This window comes from Ptychodera flava, chromosome 6 (genome assembly GCF_041260155.1).
Source record: "Ptychodera flava strain L36383 chromosome 6, AS_Pfla_20210202, whole genome shotgun sequence".
Lineage (NCBI taxonomy): Eukaryota > Metazoa > Hemichordata > Enteropneusta > Ptychoderidae > Ptychodera > Ptychodera flava.
This window is the reverse complement of record NC_091933.1, coordinates 23,761,188-23,784,204: the sequence shown is the minus strand read 5'-3', so window position 1 is coordinate 23,784,204 and position 23,017 is coordinate 23,761,188. Positions and strand designations below refer to the sequence as shown.

Below are 23,017 nucleotides of genomic sequence, written 5' to 3'. Positions count from 1 at the left end.
AAACTACAGACAACTATTGAATCATACTGGCACACTGATGAATTTGTTGTTTACTTGGAAATTTCAAACAACACAATTTCAACAGTCAACAATCCCTTTAGATTATTAGTGTACCTTGTGCAGGAAAGAATAATGTACCTTGTGCAAGAAAGAAACGGTCTTTTCTCACAGGCAAAGTGGGATATCAACATTCATGAGTTCCTTCCTGCACTCAAGATGTTCCTATCTTCAACTGATGTTTTCTCATGAAAAGCAGAGTGACTGTGTAAGACCAGAGTCTTCCTGTTTGAAATGTGACACACTGGGGCAGTGATAAAACTAAATTACCTGCGATAAGATCATGTACGCTTTCTCCATCAAGGACTCTAGATTCTTCCGCCCATCTGGTGAGGGGTGACGGAACACTAGAAATGTGTGTGTTATTGTAGCCTTCATTGTAATTATCATGGAAGAAATCATCAAACAGATCATCATCAGCTCTGGTCAATACACGGAAGTCGTTTTCACCTACAAGTAATCTGGCCTGCCCACCACCCATGTTGGTGGAGAGAGTGGATGTCAGCTGTAGCACATCAGCTGCAACTGTTGGGCCCAGCAACCTGAAAAGGGAATGTTATCCTGATGTCAGACATATGATATGATGTACTTAGGCGCATAAGGCAATGGTGCTAGGGTTAACCACTTTAAACACCACAGAGTATTTAAACTGGATTATTTTCAGTTGGAGTCAAGAGAAATTTGGTGTATCAATAATTTAGGTACAATATTAATATCCTGCTTTGAATGCATTTGTTTGATAAAAGCTGACTTAGTTCACTTGCTGGGTGACCAATGGAAATTGTATTCATTTTCTTCCTGGGGAATTACTGTAACTATACTGACTTTTGTCAAGACTGTACAATTTCTGATGCACTTACTATTTACAGATAAAATTATCTACCAGAAGTTCTATTTGGTTTGATTAGTCATCTCTCCAATGCAAAGCAAGTCTGAATAAGGTCATTACCTTGTACTTTTATTATTATTATTCAGGGATAGACACTGAACGTTTCTATGCATTTGCACTGTTGCATTCATGCTACATAGTTTAAGTTTTTGAGTACAAACGCATCTACATGAATTACTGGATTTGTTCATGGTCAATATCACTTGACATATGCCTACTTCTGGTGGATGTACTGTTATATACACAACAGTACAGATCGGAGGAGAACAATTTGTTGAGAAATCATACCTTTGTAAGATGGCTGGTGGATTTGGCTGTCGACTACCAGTATGGTAGACATGTATAGCCTGTGCGGCAGCTCTGTGTCTTTGCCTGCTGGCTGTCCTGTGTAGTCTGGATGAGTGGCTGTGCGTGTGGGTGACATGATGTGGCTGCTCCGTGTGTCTGATCAGCAGAGGATGGTTTACTGCTACGCCGCCAGGAGCTGGAGGAATGGAGGGGCCTTCATCAAATCATAACAAAAATGTGCAACAAAATGGGGAGAACACACATAAAGAGAAAAGATGCAAATAAGCTACAACTGCATCATTAGTGACAAAATGGTTAAGAGTTGTAATGTTCATGACCTTACTTACAGCTTTACATATAATTATAGGCAAAACACACATCTCCAAAAACTCTGTGATGTAATGGGGACAAAGCTGGGACATCCACTGGGATATTCTTTTGGTTAGTTTTATTTGAGATATGAGGAATGTGAGAATTTTATTCAGCTGACTGACAGTGATATATTTAGTCATTCACTTTTATAAAACTGTTCTAACTCTGTCTGTACATGGTTATCTATACAGCATAATTTCTGGCATCTACTAGAAGTTTCATTGTCAAAGTGTTCATGTCATGCCTCAGAACAGGACTGGAGTGGTTTTCTAGAATGAACACTCATCAAAACTGTACGACAAATGGATATTCTGTCCAATTTATATGCTGCTTTTGCTAGAATGAAATAGACACAAAAGATGAAGATACAATTACAGTATTCTAGAAAAACTGTAAGACTTTCTCAAACTGAAAGAGACATTTGAAGATTATGAGTACATACAAGACAAGTCATCGTTGATGACACAGTCCCCGCTTGTCCATTTTGTTGTAGCTGTGGTCTAGGTCGCTGTGGAATGACATTGATGCAAGGGGTGCATCAGGCCTGTGACTAGCATAATAAAGTAATCTAAGGAACGTTCAATAAATGACTCATCTCTGCCGGTAATGACCACTGAAGGAACTTTTGATTACATCACACATAACGATGCCCTCACTGCCTCTAGAGTCATGACGGCACATACTATACACATGGTTTGGTGGAATTTTCGAAATGCTATGGGATCGGGTATGTTGTTGTAATCAGCCATCAGCCATTTCGAATCATATAATGAAACAAATTAATGTGCACAAGAATGCAGCCATAGTATTTTATCTTCATATCACGTTTGAACAAAATTAGTCTATCGAGAGACAGTGACCTATGTTTATGTTTCAAAGACATAAAAAAAATCAAACCAAAATTGAAATCAAATGGAAATCTATTGACCATATGGATCATAGCACAAAATTAGTAGACATGCATATGTATGCCATAGTACTTTATCTTTGTACCATGTCTCAACAACATTGGTTAAGGAATATTTGCATATGATTAAGCCTCAAAGACATGAAAAAATCCAAAAATGACCATCGGGCAGCGATATTCGAAAAAAATGACAATCTGGCAGTCATATTGGAACATGTCACGAAGTAAATTGACATATTGTATGCCATAGTGCTTGATCTTTGTGCCAAGTTTGGACAAAATGGGTGTAATGACCTTTGAATTACGCTTCAAAGACATGCAAAATTCCAACAAAATGGCAGTTCTGCAGCCATATTGGATCCTATCACAAGGTTAATTGATACATGCATATGCATGCCATAGTACGTGCTTTGAATTTGTGCCAAGTTTGAACAAAATCGGTTCAAGGATGTTTTAGTTACGGTTAAAAGACATGAAATAATCGCAAAAAAATGGCCGCCTGTCAACCATATTGGATCATTTCACAAAATAAATCGGTGTTCATATGAAGGGCATACTGTTTTGCTTTGTGCCAAATTTGAACAGAATCGGTTCAAGGATGTCTGAGTTATGGTCCAAAGACATGAAAAATCGCAACAAAATGGCCGCCTCACGCCCATATGGGATCATATCGCAATATAATTTGACATGCATATGTAGGCCATAGTGTTTTGCCTTTGTGCCTAGTTTGAACAGAATCAGTTCGAGGATGTTTGAGTTATGATTCAAAGACACGAAAAATCGCAAACAAAATGGCCGCCTCGCGGCCATATTGGATCGTATTGTGAACTTATTTGACATGCACATGTAGGCAATAGTGTTATGCCTTTGTGCGAAGTTTGAACAGAATCTGTTCAGGGATGTCTGAGTTATGGTCCAAAGACATGAAAAATCGCAACAAAATGGCCGCCTCGCGGCCAAATTCAATCGTATCACAAAATAAATCGATGTGCATCTGTAGGTCATAGTGCTATGCCTATGTGCCAAGTTTGAACGAAATTGGTTCAGCAGTGTCTGAGAAACTGTTGATGACAGACGGACGGACGGACGGACGCACAGACGGGACCCAATCTATAAGTCCCCGCCGGACTTCGTCCGCGGGGACTAAAAAAACTTAACTAGAGTTGTCAAGAAAATGTAAAATATAATTTTCACACAATTACGATTTGTATGTAAAAGAGATATTCTCATTTGATAAAGTGGCAACCAAGAGACATCTTTACAAATAGGTCGTCTCTATGATCCATCACTAGCATCAGCACTTACCAGCTGGATCGTTTGCATTGGCTACATCATCATGTACAGACACTGGTAATTGCAATGTCCGGAATGACTGCGGAGCACCAGACAGGAAATTGCCTTCATCAAGGAAGCCTGAATCACCTGTCCAGAGGCAAGGATGGGGAAAATCAAATATGACTGTTCTGATTGGGAAAGGAGCTCAAATTTGTGTATTTGCAAAATCTCATGCACATAACGTGATAAGCTAAACAAAGTATGACGTTCATAAATGATAAAAGGTTTTTCCATCTATCAATTGGTGTTTACACCCATCTTTGTACAGCATCTACTATTACTGTAATGCAAGCAGCTCCTATTCTTCTGAATAATAACGCCAATTTCTTTGATGAATGAATTCCTTGGGAAGAATTTTTTAAAATTTCAAAGGACTGTAAAGCCACTTATCGGAAACTCACCTGGCATCATGTCCTCAAGATGTATGAAGAAATCATCCTCTCTATCATGTACTGGAACTCTGACATCATATGACTCATCAATATCAGGATAATCATCTTCTTCAGCTTCCATGTCAGATCCATCCTCATCCTCATCACCTTCATCATCGTCTTCATCATCATCTTCATCCTGCAGTGATTGTGACAACAATGATTACTTGAAATGTTGTCACTCTTCAAAACAATTCTTTGTGGCAGGACTTGTAGTAATTATGGCTTGAAGCAGCTAAAAAGGTTCCCAAAATTTTACCTCAGGTCTGTTGTACACTGTCTATTAGAAATGGAACCTTACCATGATTTCTCTTCATACTACAAGCAACATTTGCCCAAAAAATACAACTTGGGTAACTCTACCTCTGACCACTATTTCTTCATGTTCATGACTCATGATCACTCTCTCATGCTTGGAACGTACTGTTGTCTAAATCTGATGGTTTTTCTAGACAATCAAGATTTACATTTAGCCGTACAAACTCATGTGCTTGCCAAACCCATTTGCCGAAACAAGTTAATGTGCCTCATTGTTCTCCATGGTGTGCTAGGAAGTGTGTGTACACATGGAGATTGGTGAATTGGTGCAACAAAGGGCTGAGGCATGCTAGACACTGCTGCTACGAACCTGATGGTCCTCTTCACTTACTGTATCATCATCAGATCTGCTGCTGTCACTGTCTTGATCATGGATACTGTCAACTTCATGTTCATCTGTGGTTGATGAGAAAACAACGAATGTAAAAGGTGTGGTGTGTTACATGGGTACAGCCATCTGAGCAAAACAGCATCCTTCCCTAGCTTGTAGGACTGCAGATCTGCTGAAATGGAAGGGCTGGGTGACTGAACTTGAACATTCTTAGCGCTTAAGCAAGTGAGTGGTGTCTGCTTTCTGTATCTTGCACATTAGGGTAAACTGGCTTTTAAACTTTTTCTGAGGCTAAATTTAGAGTTTAAATGGTATGAATTCAATCACTCCAAATCTTCTATATTGATTTTTCTATACTGATACTGTAACAAACAAATTGTTTACGCGGTTTTTCGCCTTTATTATGATTTCCTGCATATCGAAGGGCAGTCATCTTTCATATACAAGTACAGAAAAACATCACTCTGCTGGCCATCAGCATCTTTCAATCACATCACACACGTGGCATCCACCACAGACCCTCCACCTTTGTTTGTGTGATTTTTTTTTTCGTCAGAGGGGCAATTAATACCTGCATCATCATCATCTTCAGGGCTATCATGATGACTGGTCATTTCTGCATCAGTGATGCCATGGTCTTCATCTAGCATGCCTTCTCCACCATCCTCATCATGGTGAGCATCCTCGTCTTGAGAATCTGACAAGTGACAGGAAAAATCAACCCAGGATGTAAATATCAAGGAGGAATGGATGATGCTTGTGCTGGCAAAGCAGTGGTATTGACAGATGTGAACTGAAGGCAGTTGAAAGTGATTTCTAGAATCTATGTGCTGCAATTTCTTTTCATGTCAATTTCAAAGTTGCCAAATTTTTTCTCAACATTTCTTTGAAAATGTTGGCAATTGTAAATTAGATACAGAAAGCAGTGGTAGTGCTCAGTGACAGCTAGTAGGTGGGCTAGCAGTTTTTGTTTTATTTGCGCAATCATCACTTGTTTTCTCCTTTGCTTTATCCAATTGTAAGAATGTTTACAAAATGGGCTAATTTTTCCTGTACAGAAAGATTTTCTAGCATTCCTAAAAAGTTGACCACATGCAAAAGCAAGGGGAATATCAGCACCAATTCTGATCAAAAACCTTTGTTTCAGAGGGTGTTGAATTCGACCTTGAACATCATATATGTACAGACACAAGGATGACAAACATTATCTTCATTTGAGCGTAGGCAACTATTTCTTGATTATTATGTATCATGAAAATTGAAAGTCTGGATCTGGCTAATGCTAAAAATATTGTATTTGGCAGAAAGATCACATGCTGTTACCAGGTGATAAATTGATATTGTCCGGTAATTATGGGAACAGCTGGAAGCTGCAAATATTAATCTTCTATTTAGTATGTTTGGACAATTTGCCAGCAATGAGTAATACATGTAATATGAAATAAAACAAGATAAAATATATAGAATACTAAATTTACAATGGTTGCTTGTCTGAAACATAACAGCTTAGACAAAACGCAACTTTTAAATCATTTGAATAAATTGTCCAATCGAGTTGAAAGCATTACACAAGTTGTAATGTGTAACTATTGCAACAACATTACATCGGTATGATTATTTGTTTTATAAATGTCAATGTTTTCACTGGGGTTTAAGATCATGGCTGAACAGTGTTGAAATACCTCTTGAACATTTTTGAAGTTCAGTGATATGATTACAGTAGCCTACCAGGAGAAACCAAGAAAATATGATGGGAACCTCTGTAAACTTTACATGAGTGCTGACCTAAATAAAAATGTGTATAGCAGCAGCAGCAGCTGCTGCAGCTGCTGCTGCTGCTCCTACTACTACTACTACTACTACTACCACTACTACTACTACTACTACTACTACTACTACTACTACTACTACTTCTTCCGCTACTACTACTACTACTACTACTACTACTACTACTACTACTACTACTACTTCCGCTACTACTTCTACTACTACTACTATGACGTGGAATAAGGATGTGGGGGGTTGTGTTGCAGGGGATAAAGTATCTCAACAAGCATGTTGGCTTGGTTGTGAAGGTTAAAATCAAATAAACTCACTATTGTCAGAACTATGTTTCAATATTTTGTGTATTTTAAAGTGCATAATGGTTAATTCATGGATTTAGAAAAAGGATTCTTATTTATTTAGATTATTAAAATTGCAACTCAAGACAAGATTTCAAAATGACATTTCTGACGTTATTTTTTCCAAAATGAAACAACTTTCCTTCTCCCATGCACTGTGGACATTGGGATAGTGCAGGATGAAAATACAGTATTCCACAGAATGTACGAGTAACATTCTCTGAAACTGGTTCTCTTTGAGTACAATATTCTGAATGTGTGACTACGTATCTAGTAAAGTTAAACTCACATACAACATTTGATGCTGATCTTTTTTTACGATTTTTGTACATTTTATCTGTTTATACACAATTAATAGTGGATTTTATGTCATTTAGATAACCTACATAAATAAATACAGAGATTTCAAACAAGACACATTCTTCAAATATTTCAAAATGGTAGTTGCAGTGATGTGTATACATACCCCCTTCATCCATAAACCTGGTTGGTGCTGGTGCAGTGAGCAGAGTATCTTCCAAAACCTGGGGTCGTGAAGAATTTCCCCTCTCCAGTAGCTCATCCATGATGTCATCAAGATCAGGATCACCCTGTACAACATGAACATACAAACATGTACAGCACAGGTTTAATCATCAAACTACTACCTTTTACAATTTTCAGGTGTCTGCAGTGTTACAACTTTGGAAGGGGCAGATGCAAAGGAGAAGTGAGAGCAAAGGCAACAGATTAACCTCTACGACTTCTCAACTGACCTTAAGCTAAATCAGATCAGACTTTTTAACTCCTGGAGTTTTGGCTACACACACATTGGTGTAAATAGATAGCCTTAAACTTTAGAAAATAGCTTTGCAAATACCTGAAATTATTATCTGTGCAATGTTTCATTTATCAAAAGACATTTCTATGAGTTTTTCAAAAGTCCTGTTTCTTGAGTAGTATTGTGAGCTACCTCTCAGTGACATGTCTTCTCTTCCACACAGCTAGAGAACAAAAACATACATGTGTACACATACCTCCATTGTAATGGTATGTTCTGTTCCCATCTGACCATCATCCTCTTGTGACTGGTTTCCTTCAGTGTCAAGTTGTTCCACTTCAGTGATGTCTAGCATATCTGAAGTTAAGCATTCAAACAAAACAGATTTACGCTTATGGTAATAAAATAATCACTGTACAAGCTGAATAAAGATTGTCTAACACTGAATTTTTTGCTGGAGACAGCCAAATTCTAGTCACAACTATGCTGGCCTTCTTGAACCATCCAAATTCCAGTCACAACTATGTTGGCTTTCTTGAACAATATTTTTCGACAGATGTTTTAAATAATGTTGGAATCAGTAACAGGCACAATACCATATCAACATTCATCCCCTCTGACCCCTGATGAGGAAAACTTTGAATGAAAAGATGCCGCACACTTTTATATGCACTGTTTGTAATGAGAATCTCTGTGACAATAATGCTACTTTTCATATTTTATGGTATCATACCTGCATTGGCCTGACTGCTTTCCTCTGCATTTGCTGTAGTTTGATTATTTGAATTACCAGTTTCTTCTCCACTTCTGGTACTCTCACCTGCAATAATTATGTGACAAAAACAATTACGTCTCCTACCCTGACCCGATGAATGACATTAGGTTTGTTAATCATGAGGAAACCAGCTAATTCATGAAAATGACAAATAATTTTGTGTGACATGAGATGTCTGTGACAATACACAAATTTTAAATTAACCTCGGCTCTGATCAAATAGGAACACAGTGTTGATGTCATTGATGTCACTCTTTACTCATGATTCTCTGCACTGATAACTTACCCTGTGTTTGAGTTGTACTTCCTTCCTGTGTGCTGGTCTCTGTCCTGCCTATTTTTTTGATACTCTTACTGGCTGTGGCAGCTGTTGGCTGATTGACTATCCTTGTGAGAGTCTCCAATGGTTTCAAGGCAGCATTCACTGTGGCTGCCATGCTGGGACTTGACAGGTCCAGGTTGTGTGGGATCCTGGAGATGTCTGCCACGAGGTTTCGTTTCAGCAGCATGCGGATGATGTTATTCATGCCATTGGTTTGAGACTTGAAGGTGTGGGTCTGGTGGTAGGCACCAGTTGGTGGACAAGCGTCAATCATTATGCTAATCAAACCTGTTTTGAAGGGGTATAAGTACACAGGAATGTCACAATGCAATTTCTGAGGATGCACGTCATTTTTCACCCTTTAAGGTAGAATGAACCTGAGGGACAGATACTTGTACTAAACTTTTCACAAGTCTTTTCTGATCTACTGCTTGTGGGGGCTCAATTTAAAGTTCTTAAACATACCGTGTGAGTTTCGAAAATTTATTTCACCCCATAGAGTGAACACGAAAATGGCGGCCACTTTGAATTTCTCAAGTATAGAACTTTGCAAGTAGCCCCTGATTTTTATTCTTGATTTAGTGATAGAATTGTAGATAAGTTTCACTGAATAAAGTTGGAGCTAAAGTTTAAGTCTTTCTTTTTAGTCTTTTCACTTTCATGAAGACTAGAGTTGCAGATATGAAGTATATGATGTGTTATTTTGGCAAATGAATATTCAGTGATAACAAGTCATTATCATCTGATATATAAGCTAAGTGCTCATTAAAGTGGCTACAGCTAGAATATCAAACTTTTGATGATTTTAGGTGAAGATATCACTTTGCTACGTTCTTTCAGTATTTATTATCAGATTTCTTGGGTTTCAAAAAACGATAGAAGGGGACAAACTATGGATGTCTGCTTATACAGTACTTCACATCCAATTGACTCTATTGCTGAAATCGTTTTACATACCTGTCAGGGCTTGCACTTTAGAGTGTTTGTCAACACTTTCAACCATAGCAAGGGCTCTTGCAAGAGCGGCTTTGACCTCATTGACCAGGGCATTCTGGGCTTCTGTGCTGTGAGTGCAAGCTGCCAAGCTAGCAAGGAAGACCCTAGCTAGTGGTGGGGTATCTTTATCACCAGCTGTCTGACACTGTGGTAGTAGATGATCCATAATGTAAGCCAACACATTACAATCCTGTAAAGGGAAAAACGGTAAAATATTAAGATTTCTGTCAGTAAGAGGCTGTTTCATGTTGTTCCTAAGAAGTTGGAATTCACTGTTCAGTTGTAAATATGGCGGTAAATTTGATGTGTGTGTGCTATATTTTTAATTTCTCTGAGTAATATTTAGTAATCAATGTTGAAGTGATCTTTTAAATCTCTGTAATTAAACTATGATATATTAGAAAGAAACGAATAGTCATGCGGTTGAAAACCTGCATTAACCATTAACTTCAATAGGTTTGGTTTTGGGGTTTTTTTGGGGGGGGGCTATAAGATTTTTGTTGTTGGTAGTTTTTGTAGTCTTCTTTAGCCTCCATTTCTGAATGAGGGAGAATCTTATGCACTGTTGAAAACTCCTCAGTACAGCTATTTCTTTTTTACATCAATAAATATCTCACAAATTACCTCTTTAATCAATGGTGTTTGTCCAGCCAAATACTGATACTGGGCTATCATGGCAGCACAACCAGCGTATGACCTGACCAGCTCGGCAAGCAGTCTCAGAATCCCCGACTTCGGCATGAGTGGTTTTAGTGCCGCAGCTGCTTTTGCCTGCTCTTCTTTGCTGTTCTTGCCGCTTTCATCCTTTGACTCTGCCTTGTCTTTTGCATCACCTTCTGATACGCTCTGGGATGTGGAAGATTCACTAGACGTACTGGGACCAGTCTCACCGCTCTGTTGAAAATTTAAAAAAAATACAAAATCTAAAGTGTATTATCTGTGATTGGTAGAGACGATGGAAGAATCTAAATGCTTTTAAACATCTAACCTGTATTTCAATTGAAATGTAGTTGCAAACTAGCTTTGTCAAATGATTTTGAAAAGCACAACAAGCTCAATAGCATTCACTTTGATTTTCCAAGAATAAAATTCAATTTCATACAACAAATGGAGAGGACCTCCATCTACACATATAGTCAAATCCAAAGTTCAAAGTTTGGGCTGCTTTTCAAAATTGGCAATTGAAGATGGTGTTTAAAGCAATAGCTCATGATAACTTCTATCTAATAATGAAATGAAAAGATTTACTCAGGTAGTGATTGAAAAAGTTTGGGTTTTTTTGGTTGCATAAAAAGGATTGCCAAAGTTTTCCTTCTCCTTTTGGCCTAACATTCATTTAGGACACCTGTTTCTTAGGTGTGTAACAAATCCCTATATTTTAGCAGAACATGACAGCGGCGTTAATGGAAAGACTAAAAGTACCTGCTGTTCATCTTCTAACGTTTCGACATCAACCACACTCTGTTGTCTAAGAGTTGCCCTGTTGGTACCACCAACACTACTACTAGCACTACTTGTGGAGTACTGCCGAATGAAATCATCACCCACCTCACGCAGTACCTGACCAATCTCCTCCTGTACCACTGAAGGATTCTCATCCTTCTCCAGTTTAGACTTTGAATCTGTTGGCAAAAGAAAGACCACAATACACCTCAGTAATGCTGAGACAGACCCAATGGAAAGATCTCTGACATAGCCCATCTGCAAAGAGGTGCCACCTCATCATGCTGTTTATATAGATGTTCAAGGGAAGATATTGGAGTGTGAAATTCCAATGTGATGTCATGGGTCACAAGGTTGGGGTTCAAAAGTTAAAAGAGCATCTTTGAATTTCAAAGCACACCAAGACAAAGTGCATAACGCAAGTGATATAATCAATGTATAGTATTAATATTATCTAATCCAGTCAAGTATAAAGTATCATCCTGCGACTCTGCCTGTAACTAAACTGTTCTACATCATGGTATACTTGCAACATTCATAACATTTCTAATCTCATTTGAACATGTTCAACCAATTCAAGTTACTGCAAAGCTCTGACATAAAGTGGGAAAATGTGAAAAGAATGAAATCACACTCAACAAGGATGGGTGTCGTTATTGATGGGATGACAGACAATGGTTTGGAAGACACCTGTCGGCCTTGATACCCTACCTTCTTCTTTGATGATTTCTTCAGAGGGTTCAGCCAGAGCATTGAGTAGATCACATAGTACTTGTTTAATGGGACCTTCAACAGGGGCTGGAGATGGGGCTTTGGCAGGTAATACCTTTAATATCTGGGGAACGTTTGGACCAACAAGCCGAGCTTCATCATCATCTGGAAACCATGCACCAAAACAAAACAGGACACAAAAGTTTAGTGTGAATAAGATTTAACTCACACGTGTGAATGTTGCAAAAATAATGCAGTCTTCATTCAGAGCACAGATAATATCAAATGAACATTTAACCCTCAACCCTAATAAGGTTTGGCCCAATCAAACAGTGTTCTAGGTTTAAGATGGACCTCTACACAGGGAGAGGCGTAGAAGGGTTTATCATATGCACAAGCCAAGTTACTCATCTTTGGACGAAAAAAAACAGGATTTATCCTCTGGTCTTTCTACATCTGAAATATTTCAACAACTTCTATGCCACAGAAAGAACACACAAGTTTGTGTACTGCATATTCATTGATTTCAAACCCCACTACATAAAGCAACAAGCGTATAGTCAAGTTCCCTGAGAAATAGCAAACAAAGTACAATGAGACTAGAAAATGTAACTTAAATGGTCATATTCCTACACATTTCCTCTGTAAAATCTCTGGCTACATTTTGGGGACATACCTCTCCTTGAAGGTGGTGGAAGAGCTATTCTTAAAACTGTCTTTGATACATCAACAAAGAGGTCTGAGTTATGAGCTGCTGCTGGTCCCAACACCCTCATGATGTAATTGAACTCTTTGGCACCCATTGTGCCTGCTGCTACACCACATATGCTACTGCCAATGTTCCCAGTGGCTGCTGCTCTCACCACCTGGAAGACAAGTTATGCACTAAGAGTTAGAATCATCCCTGCTGAAGTACATATTCTTAAAATGATTTCATTTCAAGCCTTCTGACAAGATCAACTATGAATAGAATATTTCACGATCTTCTTAATTCAAATAAATGGCTTGTCAGTGAAATTTTCACAACTTAAAAGTGTAAGTACAAGATTACAACATTCACTTTGTATCAGTGCCATGATTTTCATGGATATATTTGGAAAAAAATAGCGTCAATGATGACACTGTGCTCCTCAGTGCATTTAGCGGTAGGGATGCAAGGAGAGAGGTTTGGGGAATGTTGCTGAGAAAGATGCAAAGAAAGGGTTGAAATGTGAAACTGTAATAAAACCTATGTTTTTTTTAGCAGTGAGCGTCCAGCTTGGTAAACACGCCATCTTGTACATGAAGGCAAAAAACATAATTTTCACATGTCCACAAAACTTGGAATTTGCATAGATGTACATAGATCATCCAAATTGATTTATCTGCAAGATTTTGTATGTTCCTTGCAACAAAATTCTGACCCAATTGAATTATAACAGGAAAACATGCACGCATGATCGGTCAGTGTGGACGTTGTATTGGATGCACTACATCTGCCGTGATGATGGATTGCCAGACGACCACACTGCATCAAAGAACTGTAGTTTAAAACGAAAATATAGTTCTAAACAAGTCATTGACAATGACATAGTAATAGGAGTATTAGTCTTGATGGGGCAGGGAAATGTGGTCATTAAGAAGTATCACTGGAGTGTATATGTTGAGATCTATGGGCACATAGGTCTATGTCGTTGTTCCCAATTTGAAACACATGAGGCATGTCTAAGTTATGGTTCTAAATTGGGAAAAAAGATCAGACCTGTAGCTGTATTGGCCAGCCAAGAAATACATATGCGCATAATAAATGAGGTACAAGATATGACATCTTAAGGTCTAATATCCTATCAAAATTGAAGGGTATAGAACTTGTTGTTACTGAGATATGCATATATATATGTATAATCAAGGTCAAGGTCATTGAGGTCACGTGACATTTTGAAAAAAAAATGTATTGCTAATAAATCCCTATATGCCAAAAATCAGACCTCTACCTCTATTCGCTTGCCCAGAATTAGATATGTGCATAATAAATGAGGTAAAGCGTGTGTTGTCATAAGGTCTCCCATCCTACTAAATATAAAGGACATAGCACTTGTCGGACTTATTTATTGACATAAATGTATATTTTAGGTAAAAATCAAGTTCACATGACATTTTGTCAAAAAATTTCTATCCTATAGTTATCCCTATATACGAAAAATCAGACATCCAGCTCTATTGGCTTGCTCAGAATTAGATATGCACATAATTAATGAGGTACAGTATGTGGCGTCATAAGGTCTCCCATCATACCAGATATGAAGGGTGTGGCACTTGTGGTTACTGAGTTATGGACAAATATGTATATTTGAGGTCAAAGGTCATTGAGGTCACGTGACATTTTGTCAAAAAAATTGTATTGCTAAGTTATCCCTATATACCAAAAATCAGACCTCTAGCTCTATTGGCTCGCTCAAAATTAGATATGTGCATAATTAATGAGGTATAATATGTGGCGTCATCCCATCATACCATATATGAAGGGTGTAGCACTTGTGGTTACTGAGTTATGGACAAATACGTATATTTGAGGTCAAAGGTCACCAAGGTCACGTGACATTTTGTCAAAATGTCTGAGATATCTGTGTGAAAGGATGGACGAACGGATGGACGAACGGACACAATAACCCGGACACCATGACCCAATCTATAAGCCCCCTGGACTTCATCCATGGGGACTAAAAACTGTGTCAATGCATCCTTTTTGCACTAGAATACGATGAGAAACTAAATTTTTATTTTTCTTGGCCTTATACACGGGCGTCTACGGAGAACTGACTTATACATGGGAGTCTATGGAGAACTGCCTTTACATGGGAGTCTATGGAGGACTGCCTTATACATCGGAGTCTATGGAGAACTGCCTTATACATGGGAGTCTATGGAGGTGTAAACTAAAAAGTCCTCCAAGTCTAACACGGCCAAATTTGATCGCATTGTGAAACAAATCGACGTGCATCTGTATGGGGTAGGGTACTATCCTTGTGCAAAGTTTGAAAGAAATTGACCAGGGCATGTCTGAGTGAACGGACGGACGGACGGACGTACGCACGCACGCACGGACAGAAGGACATGACCCAATCTATAACTTATAAGTCCCCCCAGACTTCGTCCGTGGGGACTGACAAACTTTCTTCGTGTCACTGAATGGACACATTTATTAAAGACGTCACTTTAGCTTGTCATTGACAGTGAAATGATTTTTTGCAGAAACTTGATCGGTCCAGCCAAGTACACATGCTTACTCATAACAGCTGGACTGCGATGATCACAACATTGTTTTGTGATATTCCGATACAAAATTAAAATAATTTTATTAATATGTCGCATTGACTATAAAGTTGCAAATGTTTCCTTGGGTGTTGAAACATGTTAGCATAGTGTAAGTGTTACAAATCAACACACCAAACAGCAATGTTCATGTAAGAACAACCTGCTTGATTTCCATGGACTTTCTGGTCCGCCCATCACACTGTTATGTCTGTTTCCCCTCTAGTTTCCGAAATTCTTGGTAAATTTACAAATTCAGTCTCAAAAGTTTTGAGTAAATTTCAAAATTGATTGTATTAATTAAATTGTCAGTTATTAACAAATTCCTTTCGATGCCAATACAGCTCATCTCAGAACCGGACATACTTATATGCACACAAGATTTGGCAACACCCTGACACTTAAATAATCTTCAACAGCACTGATTTACATTTACAAATTATTCTATGTGAAGTAATTCTCCAATTGCAGATACTATGACAAGCATAACATTACACGATGGTTCAGAATGTTCATTTACAAAGTTAACTCAAAATGTACTTTTAAAACGATAGTATTTTGACAGCTGTTACCGCGGCTACTTACTATAAAAAGTCTGTTGAAAAAGAGTACTAAATATCGTTGTTTTTCAGGTCAACAAGTGATTGAATCAAAAACATGTGTCCATGAAACAGTAAAACAACAACTGATAAATAAGTAACTTTTCTCAAGAGTAACTTGAAACGCCTCGCCTGAAAGAAAATTTCATCCCGTTTCACAGAAACTGACTGCGTAGTGCGTATTCGAGCGCCACAGCAATGAACGAACGGTCGGGGAATCCCCACGAAAATCGCTCACACTACGTACTCGTCCAAAACATTGATTGTTCACTTTTTAGCTGCATGATTCACTTGCCAAAAATATTTTTATTTTGTAGATAAATAATTGAATTTCTCAGTTTTTTATTTCGTTTGTTAATGAAAAGTCATTTTAATGTTTTTAGATGCTTTAAAAATTTCAAAACCCGCTAAAAAGCGACTATTTGGCCAAAATTCAAACGAAAAACACGAAAACCAAGCTCGAATCATGGGCTATTTCTGTATGAATACTCTCAGTCTCTACTCTCGCCGATGCACGATTTTTGCACCGAAATTTTTCACTCATTTTCGTTGGTATGACTTTGAAACTCCAGGAAGCGATTGAGAAGAAAGGGTTACCTTGAATTATTGAGTTTTTTGCTGATAATTTGCCAAATTAAATGAGAAAAAACACTACGAAAATTTCCACACGCTTAGCTACACACTGAGTGTTTCAGGGGCCTTTCGTGTGGTACAACATGTGATCATGGAGGTAGCAGGAGACTGAGGTTTCTTGCACGGTCGCGCCGATGAAATGGGAAGCTGAAATTTTCGCTCGTAATTTTGCAAACGAAATCGTAAATCCACTCAAAACTTCGTATTTCTTTACATAGTTGAAACCCATGAGGAACGTAATTCATTCTCCCCAGCACAGTAAAAAGGAGATTGAAACGACATGCATGTCAGACAAAGACCAAACGCACGCAAGATGTCCATCCACATCAACCACTCTCGTAATTTACACCGACTGAACAAAAACAATTTGATCGAGCATGGACGTTCTAACGTAAATGCATCATTGTCTATCGCATTTTCATGTAAGCCAATACACTCACACGTACGCTCTAAGTTCAATTATAATGTCAATCCAACACGATAATATTTTCGCTGATAATGAGTGTGCAGCGTGAATGGTATGCTGTAGTCGTTAGATAACACTGATCACGTGGTGTGACAAAATAGTTTTACGGAAGTTGTTGACGGAAATGACGTCAACTTTGCCTCTCCCAACCCTATAAGCTTCCTCAGTTACGTAACTTCGTCGCTAAAAATGCTGTGGGTGTTTACAGGTCTGAAATAGAAAGTGATAAACAATAGCAAACCCCTGACATTCTTTGGATTTAAAGAAATCCAGAGAACAAGACACGAGCATAGTTGTTCTACTTCAAGAACTACTGGTTCAATACCCATTCCGCAATACCTTCTATCCTGCACTGACACTGTTGAAACACAAGACTTTTACAACACTAAGTAACATAAAGATAAAATGGGCAAGGAGGCAGAAAGACACACACACAAGATAATAATACCTACTTTTTCCATGGTGTGTTTCAGTGTGTTAGGTTCTTCCAAGACATGTCTGATTATCAACGTGGCAAGGGAAGTGAACCCGGAGAAAGAAGAGGACATTTTCAGTGACAGTAGCTTCTTTGGACCATCCAACTCTGCAAACATGACAGCATATTGATGTTCTCTGGTAAATCTGAGTGTGACCCTCATCACGGCATGCAGTGTGTCTGGATCTACTGGTATGCTAATCAACCCAACACAGCACCTGTGGGAGGAATTAACACAAGGAGGATGATATAACTTAAGTCATCTTTAGTGTATATTAACCTTTTCTATCTCTGTAAACAGGTCAACACTCACAACTGAAAACATTAACGTTTGACCAAATCATTATGACAGTTGGGTAAAAGGTAGTGTGCCTTCATGACATAAATCTTCTGAAACCAAAATCTGGAAAGTAAAATTTAGATATTTCCATTTGTATTTTTTCTATATCATTGTTTGTTGTAGACTGTCTTACCTGACAATGACCAACACTTGTTCTGGTGATAGGCCTGGTATTACAGTTACTGGTGACTCCTTCTTCTCTTCTTTTTCATTGGCCTCTGTTTTCTCACGCTTCTTCTTGTCCTGAACTTCACCAGAGCTGGCAACACCTTCGGTGCCTGTTGGAATGCCATAATGCACTCACTTGTTATTTGATGTAATGCCACTATCTCAGTACTGAAACAGCAATCCTTCTCACTCAGTCATCACGTAGTAATGAAGGTGACAATAAAACATCATACAATGTTTTGATCAAGAACTTTACCATTCAAGAAAAGCTTTATTCAAAATACACAGGCTGCTTTTCTTGATGGATATACCAAACAGAGATTTAGGACTGGGCTCATGGAACTCTCACTGGGACCAAAAATACACAGGCTGCTTTTCTTGATTGATATACCAAAGAGATTTAGGACTGGGCTCATGGAACTCTCACTGGGACCAAACCCACACCTTACTTTTGGTGAGATGTAGGGTACAAGCATGATATATGAGATAAAAAAGTCTAGCAGTATGTGACTCACACTAGGAGAACAACTTACCTTTGGACGGCTGTTTGCTGGAAGGACCATCTGCATCTGTTTGTGTCTTTCTCTTCTTTCCGGGTTCCTCTGATTCCTGCTTATCTCGATTATCACTCTTCTTGTCATGGTCTTCTTCTTTTGGCAACATTGACAACATGACTGGCCTTCTATTGCCAGTTTCTTCATTGATCTGAGGTACAAATGAACATATAAAGTGAACACTATAATTAGCGCCCTCACTGTTCAGTCAGGTAAAAGCCGGCAAACCAAGCCAGAATTTGACCTATATAACAAAATCTTTACACTGCTGTTTCAAATTCAACGAGGTAAACTGAACTTAATCCTTTATCTCCCAAGGGGTTAGAGGTTCACAATGGCCAGGTTGAATTTCACTGAAAGCCTGACTACATTTTCAGCAATCTTGTGGTCAGAATTATATCCCACATCCATACGATTTGATAAGTCATCTGTTAAATGACTACCAATGTGTAGAGTCTGAATATGGCTGGATATCTTTGAAATATCAAAACAGATATTTAGGGCTTGAACATATGATATATATTAGATGTCACAGGTGGGAAGAACACGCCAAACAAAAATTAAATGAGTAATAGAAAGATGATTAAATTTGCAAATTGGAAATGGTGGTTTTGTTTACCTGCACCATATGGCTGAATTGCACTGTATACCTTCTTCTGCCTGCAGCAAACCTAATGCTGGACTCCCCTGCATAGTATGCATCATCTATAGTCTTGTTGTTGTTGGAGCTGTAGTGACACCACTTGCCATTGCGGTCATCAAACCATTTCCAAGTGTGGGAGGCCACCTGGTAGTAACATAGGAAATGAGCAAAAATTACATAATCTGAACCAAGTGTGATTCTGGTATTCACGTCAATTACTTTGTATTGTATGGTGTTTGAAGGTGACAAGGTCATTAGTATATGTTTAAAGTGTTTTTGTATCAGTAATCTGTTGGTCAAGTGGTAAGTGTGCCCTCTGAGCTAAAATGATATGAAACTAACTGAAGGAAGTTCTCTCTATCACAATACAATCTTACACGTTACATAAACTGGTACACAGCTGACGAAAACAAGTCCTAAGAAATTCCTAATTTGACCCAAAAGTTTGTGAGTAACAGTGCACATAGCTGGTCATAAAAATCAGACATATTCACAACCAGGTTGTTTCTCACATTCTGAATTTCAAACGTACCAATAAAATAGTAAAATATATGATCAAATACAATTGTTCAGCAAAACACTCAATATTCATTTTTGATAACATTGATAATACAACCCTTTTTTGACAGCATGTTGTCTTTGGAAAATATTTTTGGAAAGCCAAAATGAAATGACCTGTATTGCATTACAAAATCTATATTGCTATATTATTGCTAAATGGGGATTGGATGCTTACGTTCCAAAATCAAGCCTACCTTTCTCTGTTCCTTTCTTCTTTTGGTTGCAAGTGCCGTCTTTTCATAAAGGTCTATGAGTAACATCAAGGGAGCTAAGTACCTAAAGCAAAACAAATGTTGCACTCTTTTACTCACAGGCAGCAACAGTGTTATTTGCTGGTCCAATTCCATACAATGACAATCTGAGATACAATCCTTGAGAAATTAAGTGGTGCTATGGATGTCCAATAGCTCAAAGCAACAAGTAATCTGGATAGCAATGCTTGCTGACCTAAGTCATTGACTGCCAGTTGGCATTTATAATGTCTTTTGCAATGTTGTCAGTGTTTGCTTCACAAACTCTACAACCAACCAAAGTAAAGTAAAGTATCACCCATGTTTGCAAGGAATCTTTCAAACAACAAATACTGATTTTGTTTGCTTTTACTTGGAGTTGTTATGGACATGATTTTAGAGAAATGCAGAATTATTTGTAGAATGGACAAGCAAGATTCTGTTCCCTGATGTAGACCAGCTGGGCATTCCAACATTCACACTGATGTCTTTGTCCCCATCACTCATACTGCTGTCTTTATAATGGCTGTTGTTTTTAACACCACTTACTTTGGTGTTGACAAATCTTTGGCAGCAGCTAGGCACTGCTGTGTGCTATCAAGTAGTCTGACCAAGGTGTCCAATGCAGCTGAATGCTCCAATGCCTGAGCACATGGTATTTTCATTTGCTGTGAAGGAATGACAGGGGGTATGACAGTTAGGGTATGAGAAATGTTTGTCACAACTTTATTATCATGTGATTTTTTTCTGCCAAGTTTAAGGTTAAATCAAGGACAAGTACGTATCTTGTATTTTTCAAAGATACATTTGCATTCTGTCATAAGTAATGTACTGAATTATTAAAGAATGTGCCATCACAGTGCGTGGTAAAAAAGGGATGGGAAATGAAAGAGATCTTCTAAAGGTATCAAAATGATTTAAATTAGTGCATAAGTATCAAAAACTAATAAGATAACTTTGTGGTAACATTATGTGAGAGTAGCCATTATATCATGTCATTTTTTCATTCGATGATATCAAGTCATACAGAGTACGATAAGAGAGAATGCAATTCACCAGGGGGGGATGGAACATAAGATGTGTACAGAGAATATGACTGTATACCTCAAAGAGAAGGCTGAAGATGTGTATCCTAGATGCTAATTTGGCAGCTTCTGGTAATGAAGTGAGTTGTTTGGCCCATTCAGTCACTGTTCTGTCGTCTGATGTGGTCATTGGAGCAGATGCTTCAAGTAGTACTGATGCACATTCTGATATCTGCAAGTTTGAAAGAAAATTAACTTCAAATTGTGGAATAGACTGTTTACAAAAAGGCCTGACTATGCACTCGGAAATATTTCTATTTTGCTTTATAAATATGTTCCTTCCAGGAAAAATTATTTTAGGAACCTTCTTATGCCTGTTGCATTTTTTGCAGTAACTCCACATTCTTCTTTTGATCAATCAAATAGCCGAGATTAATGACTGTATGGATTGATCTGGGTATGCAACACTAAGATATAGAGGTGAAAATCTGGTGGCAGGTATAAAGAAAACAATGCCTGTGCAAACCTGTATGTCTACATATATTCCCGTTGATACTTCCATAAATGGTACATATTTTTAATAATTTTAATAATAATATTCATCTGCTTCTACATTTCGTACAGTGTCACTTGAAAGCCACACAAAAACATGACTCAAAGTGTGATTTACCTGTTGGACAAGACATTGAAGTATGTCATTTCTCCATTCATTTCCATTACGCATCTTTGCCACAACCAACAGATCACATATCCTATACACAGTGTCTGGTAGCTCATCTAGCAGGCGAAGACACCCTGGCAACATCTTAGCAGTGAAATTGTCCAGAACATTTTTCTCCAGGGGATCTTCCCACTTGATCCGATCTTTCTCCTCCTGGGCTTTCCTTTCTTCTTCCTTCTTTTTCTCCTCTTCTTTCTTCTTCTTTTCTTCTTCCTAATTTGTCCACAGAAAATTGGAAGTGGAAATATCTTAGGTCCCATTTTGTCCAGCATGAAATCAGCTAAGGCCCCAAATTTATCAATTTCCATGTTTCTATTCTGTAACTTTCAGCATGCTGGGAAACTTCAACATTGTTCTGATGTGAACATAAACTATGCGTACTGTTTCTTGGTAAAGAGAAGATATTATACCAAGATATACAAAGAATTCACCCTCCTTGGCAGATATTCACAATACCTATCTACTATGAAATCAACTGTTTTTGAAGGACTTTAAGGTTTTCTTTGTCACTAGAACAAGCTTGTAAGTCTACTTGAGTCGTTGTAAAGCATACAGATAACAGCAACACCTGTCATGTTGACACAAACCCCCTGAAACAACTACAAATCTTTTACAACAGATCCCTCTTTTGCACCTACAGAAGTATGTGTATCAGATAACATTATTTTGGTTTGTGTATCAGCTGTTATAGGTGAGTACCTACCTCCTCTGTCGACATCAGAACATTTTCTCCCAATGACATAGCTATTGCTCTCATCATCTGGTCTTCTTCTGACAATCCAAACTCAATAGCCAAGTCCTGCAGCAAATAACAAGATTCCGTGTCAAGACTTGAAATGAAACACAGTGTCTCTACCATCACTTTAACATTAGCAGTCTGCAAATTACCGTGCAATGACTTGCAAGAACGGTCATTTAGCCTATCTCTCTGTTTGGAAGTATGTCATGAGTGAGTCGCTCTGGTTGAGAGCTACTGCAAACTTGCAGTCAGAAAACGTACACTTGATCAGTGGTAGGCAAGTGCTTTGTGAACATCAGTGTTCCTGTAAGTGAATACAAACCACATGTAATGATATAACACTGCACTAGCTTCTGTACCAATCATGCAAGTTCCTATGAACTATATTCATAGAATGACTCAGTCTGGAATGTTACCTCTATCATAAACCCAGATAATGCAGTGCATTGGTGCAAATTTGTACACAATAAGATTATCTATAACAGTATCTTCTAACAGCAAAAACTTCTTTGAT

The 23,017-nt window shown here is 38.2% G+C and overlaps 1 protein-coding gene across 1 annotated transcript in view; it reads right to left on the bottom strand.

Annotated features, from left to right (window-relative positions):
* Nucleotides 1-23,017, bottom strand: part of LOC139135242 (E3 ubiquitin-protein ligase HUWE1-like) — a 55,293-nt gene that overhangs the window by 16,755 nt on the left and 15,521 nt on the right. Inside the window, exons 18-41 of the mRNA XM_070702532.1 lie at nt 22,468-22,563; nt 21,714-21,977; nt 21,123-21,275; nt 20,568-20,686; nt 19,983-20,064; nt 19,204-19,371; nt 18,564-18,735; nt 17,996-18,140; nt 17,500-17,740; nt 12,735-12,924; nt 12,059-12,223; nt 11,327-11,526; nt 10,529-10,798; nt 9,866-10,094; nt 8,873-9,196; nt 8,545-8,631; nt 8,068-8,168; nt 7,518-7,641; nt 5,500-5,625; nt 4,908-4,993; nt 4,250-4,418; nt 3,819-3,935; nt 1,235-1,448; nt 328-599 (exon numbers count right to left, since the gene is read on the bottom strand). Coding sequence (XP_070558633.1) covers nt 328-599; nt 1,235-1,448; nt 3,819-3,935; nt 4,250-4,418; nt 4,908-4,993; nt 5,500-5,625; nt 7,518-7,641; nt 8,068-8,168; nt 8,545-8,631; nt 8,873-9,196; nt 9,866-10,094; nt 10,529-10,798; nt 11,327-11,526; nt 12,059-12,223; nt 12,735-12,924; nt 17,500-17,740; nt 17,996-18,140; nt 18,564-18,735; nt 19,204-19,371; nt 19,983-20,064; nt 20,568-20,686; nt 21,123-21,275; nt 21,714-21,977; nt 22,468-22,563 — 4,114 coding nt within the window. The remainder of the gene's footprint in view (nt 1-327; nt 600-1,234; nt 1,449-3,818; nt 3,936-4,249; nt 4,419-4,907; nt 4,994-5,499; nt 5,626-7,517; nt 7,642-8,067; nt 8,169-8,544; nt 8,632-8,872; nt 9,197-9,865; nt 10,095-10,528; nt 10,799-11,326; nt 11,527-12,058; nt 12,224-12,734; nt 12,925-17,499; nt 17,741-17,995; nt 18,141-18,563; nt 18,736-19,203; nt 19,372-19,982; nt 20,065-20,567; nt 20,687-21,122; nt 21,276-21,713; nt 21,978-22,467; nt 22,564-23,017) is intronic.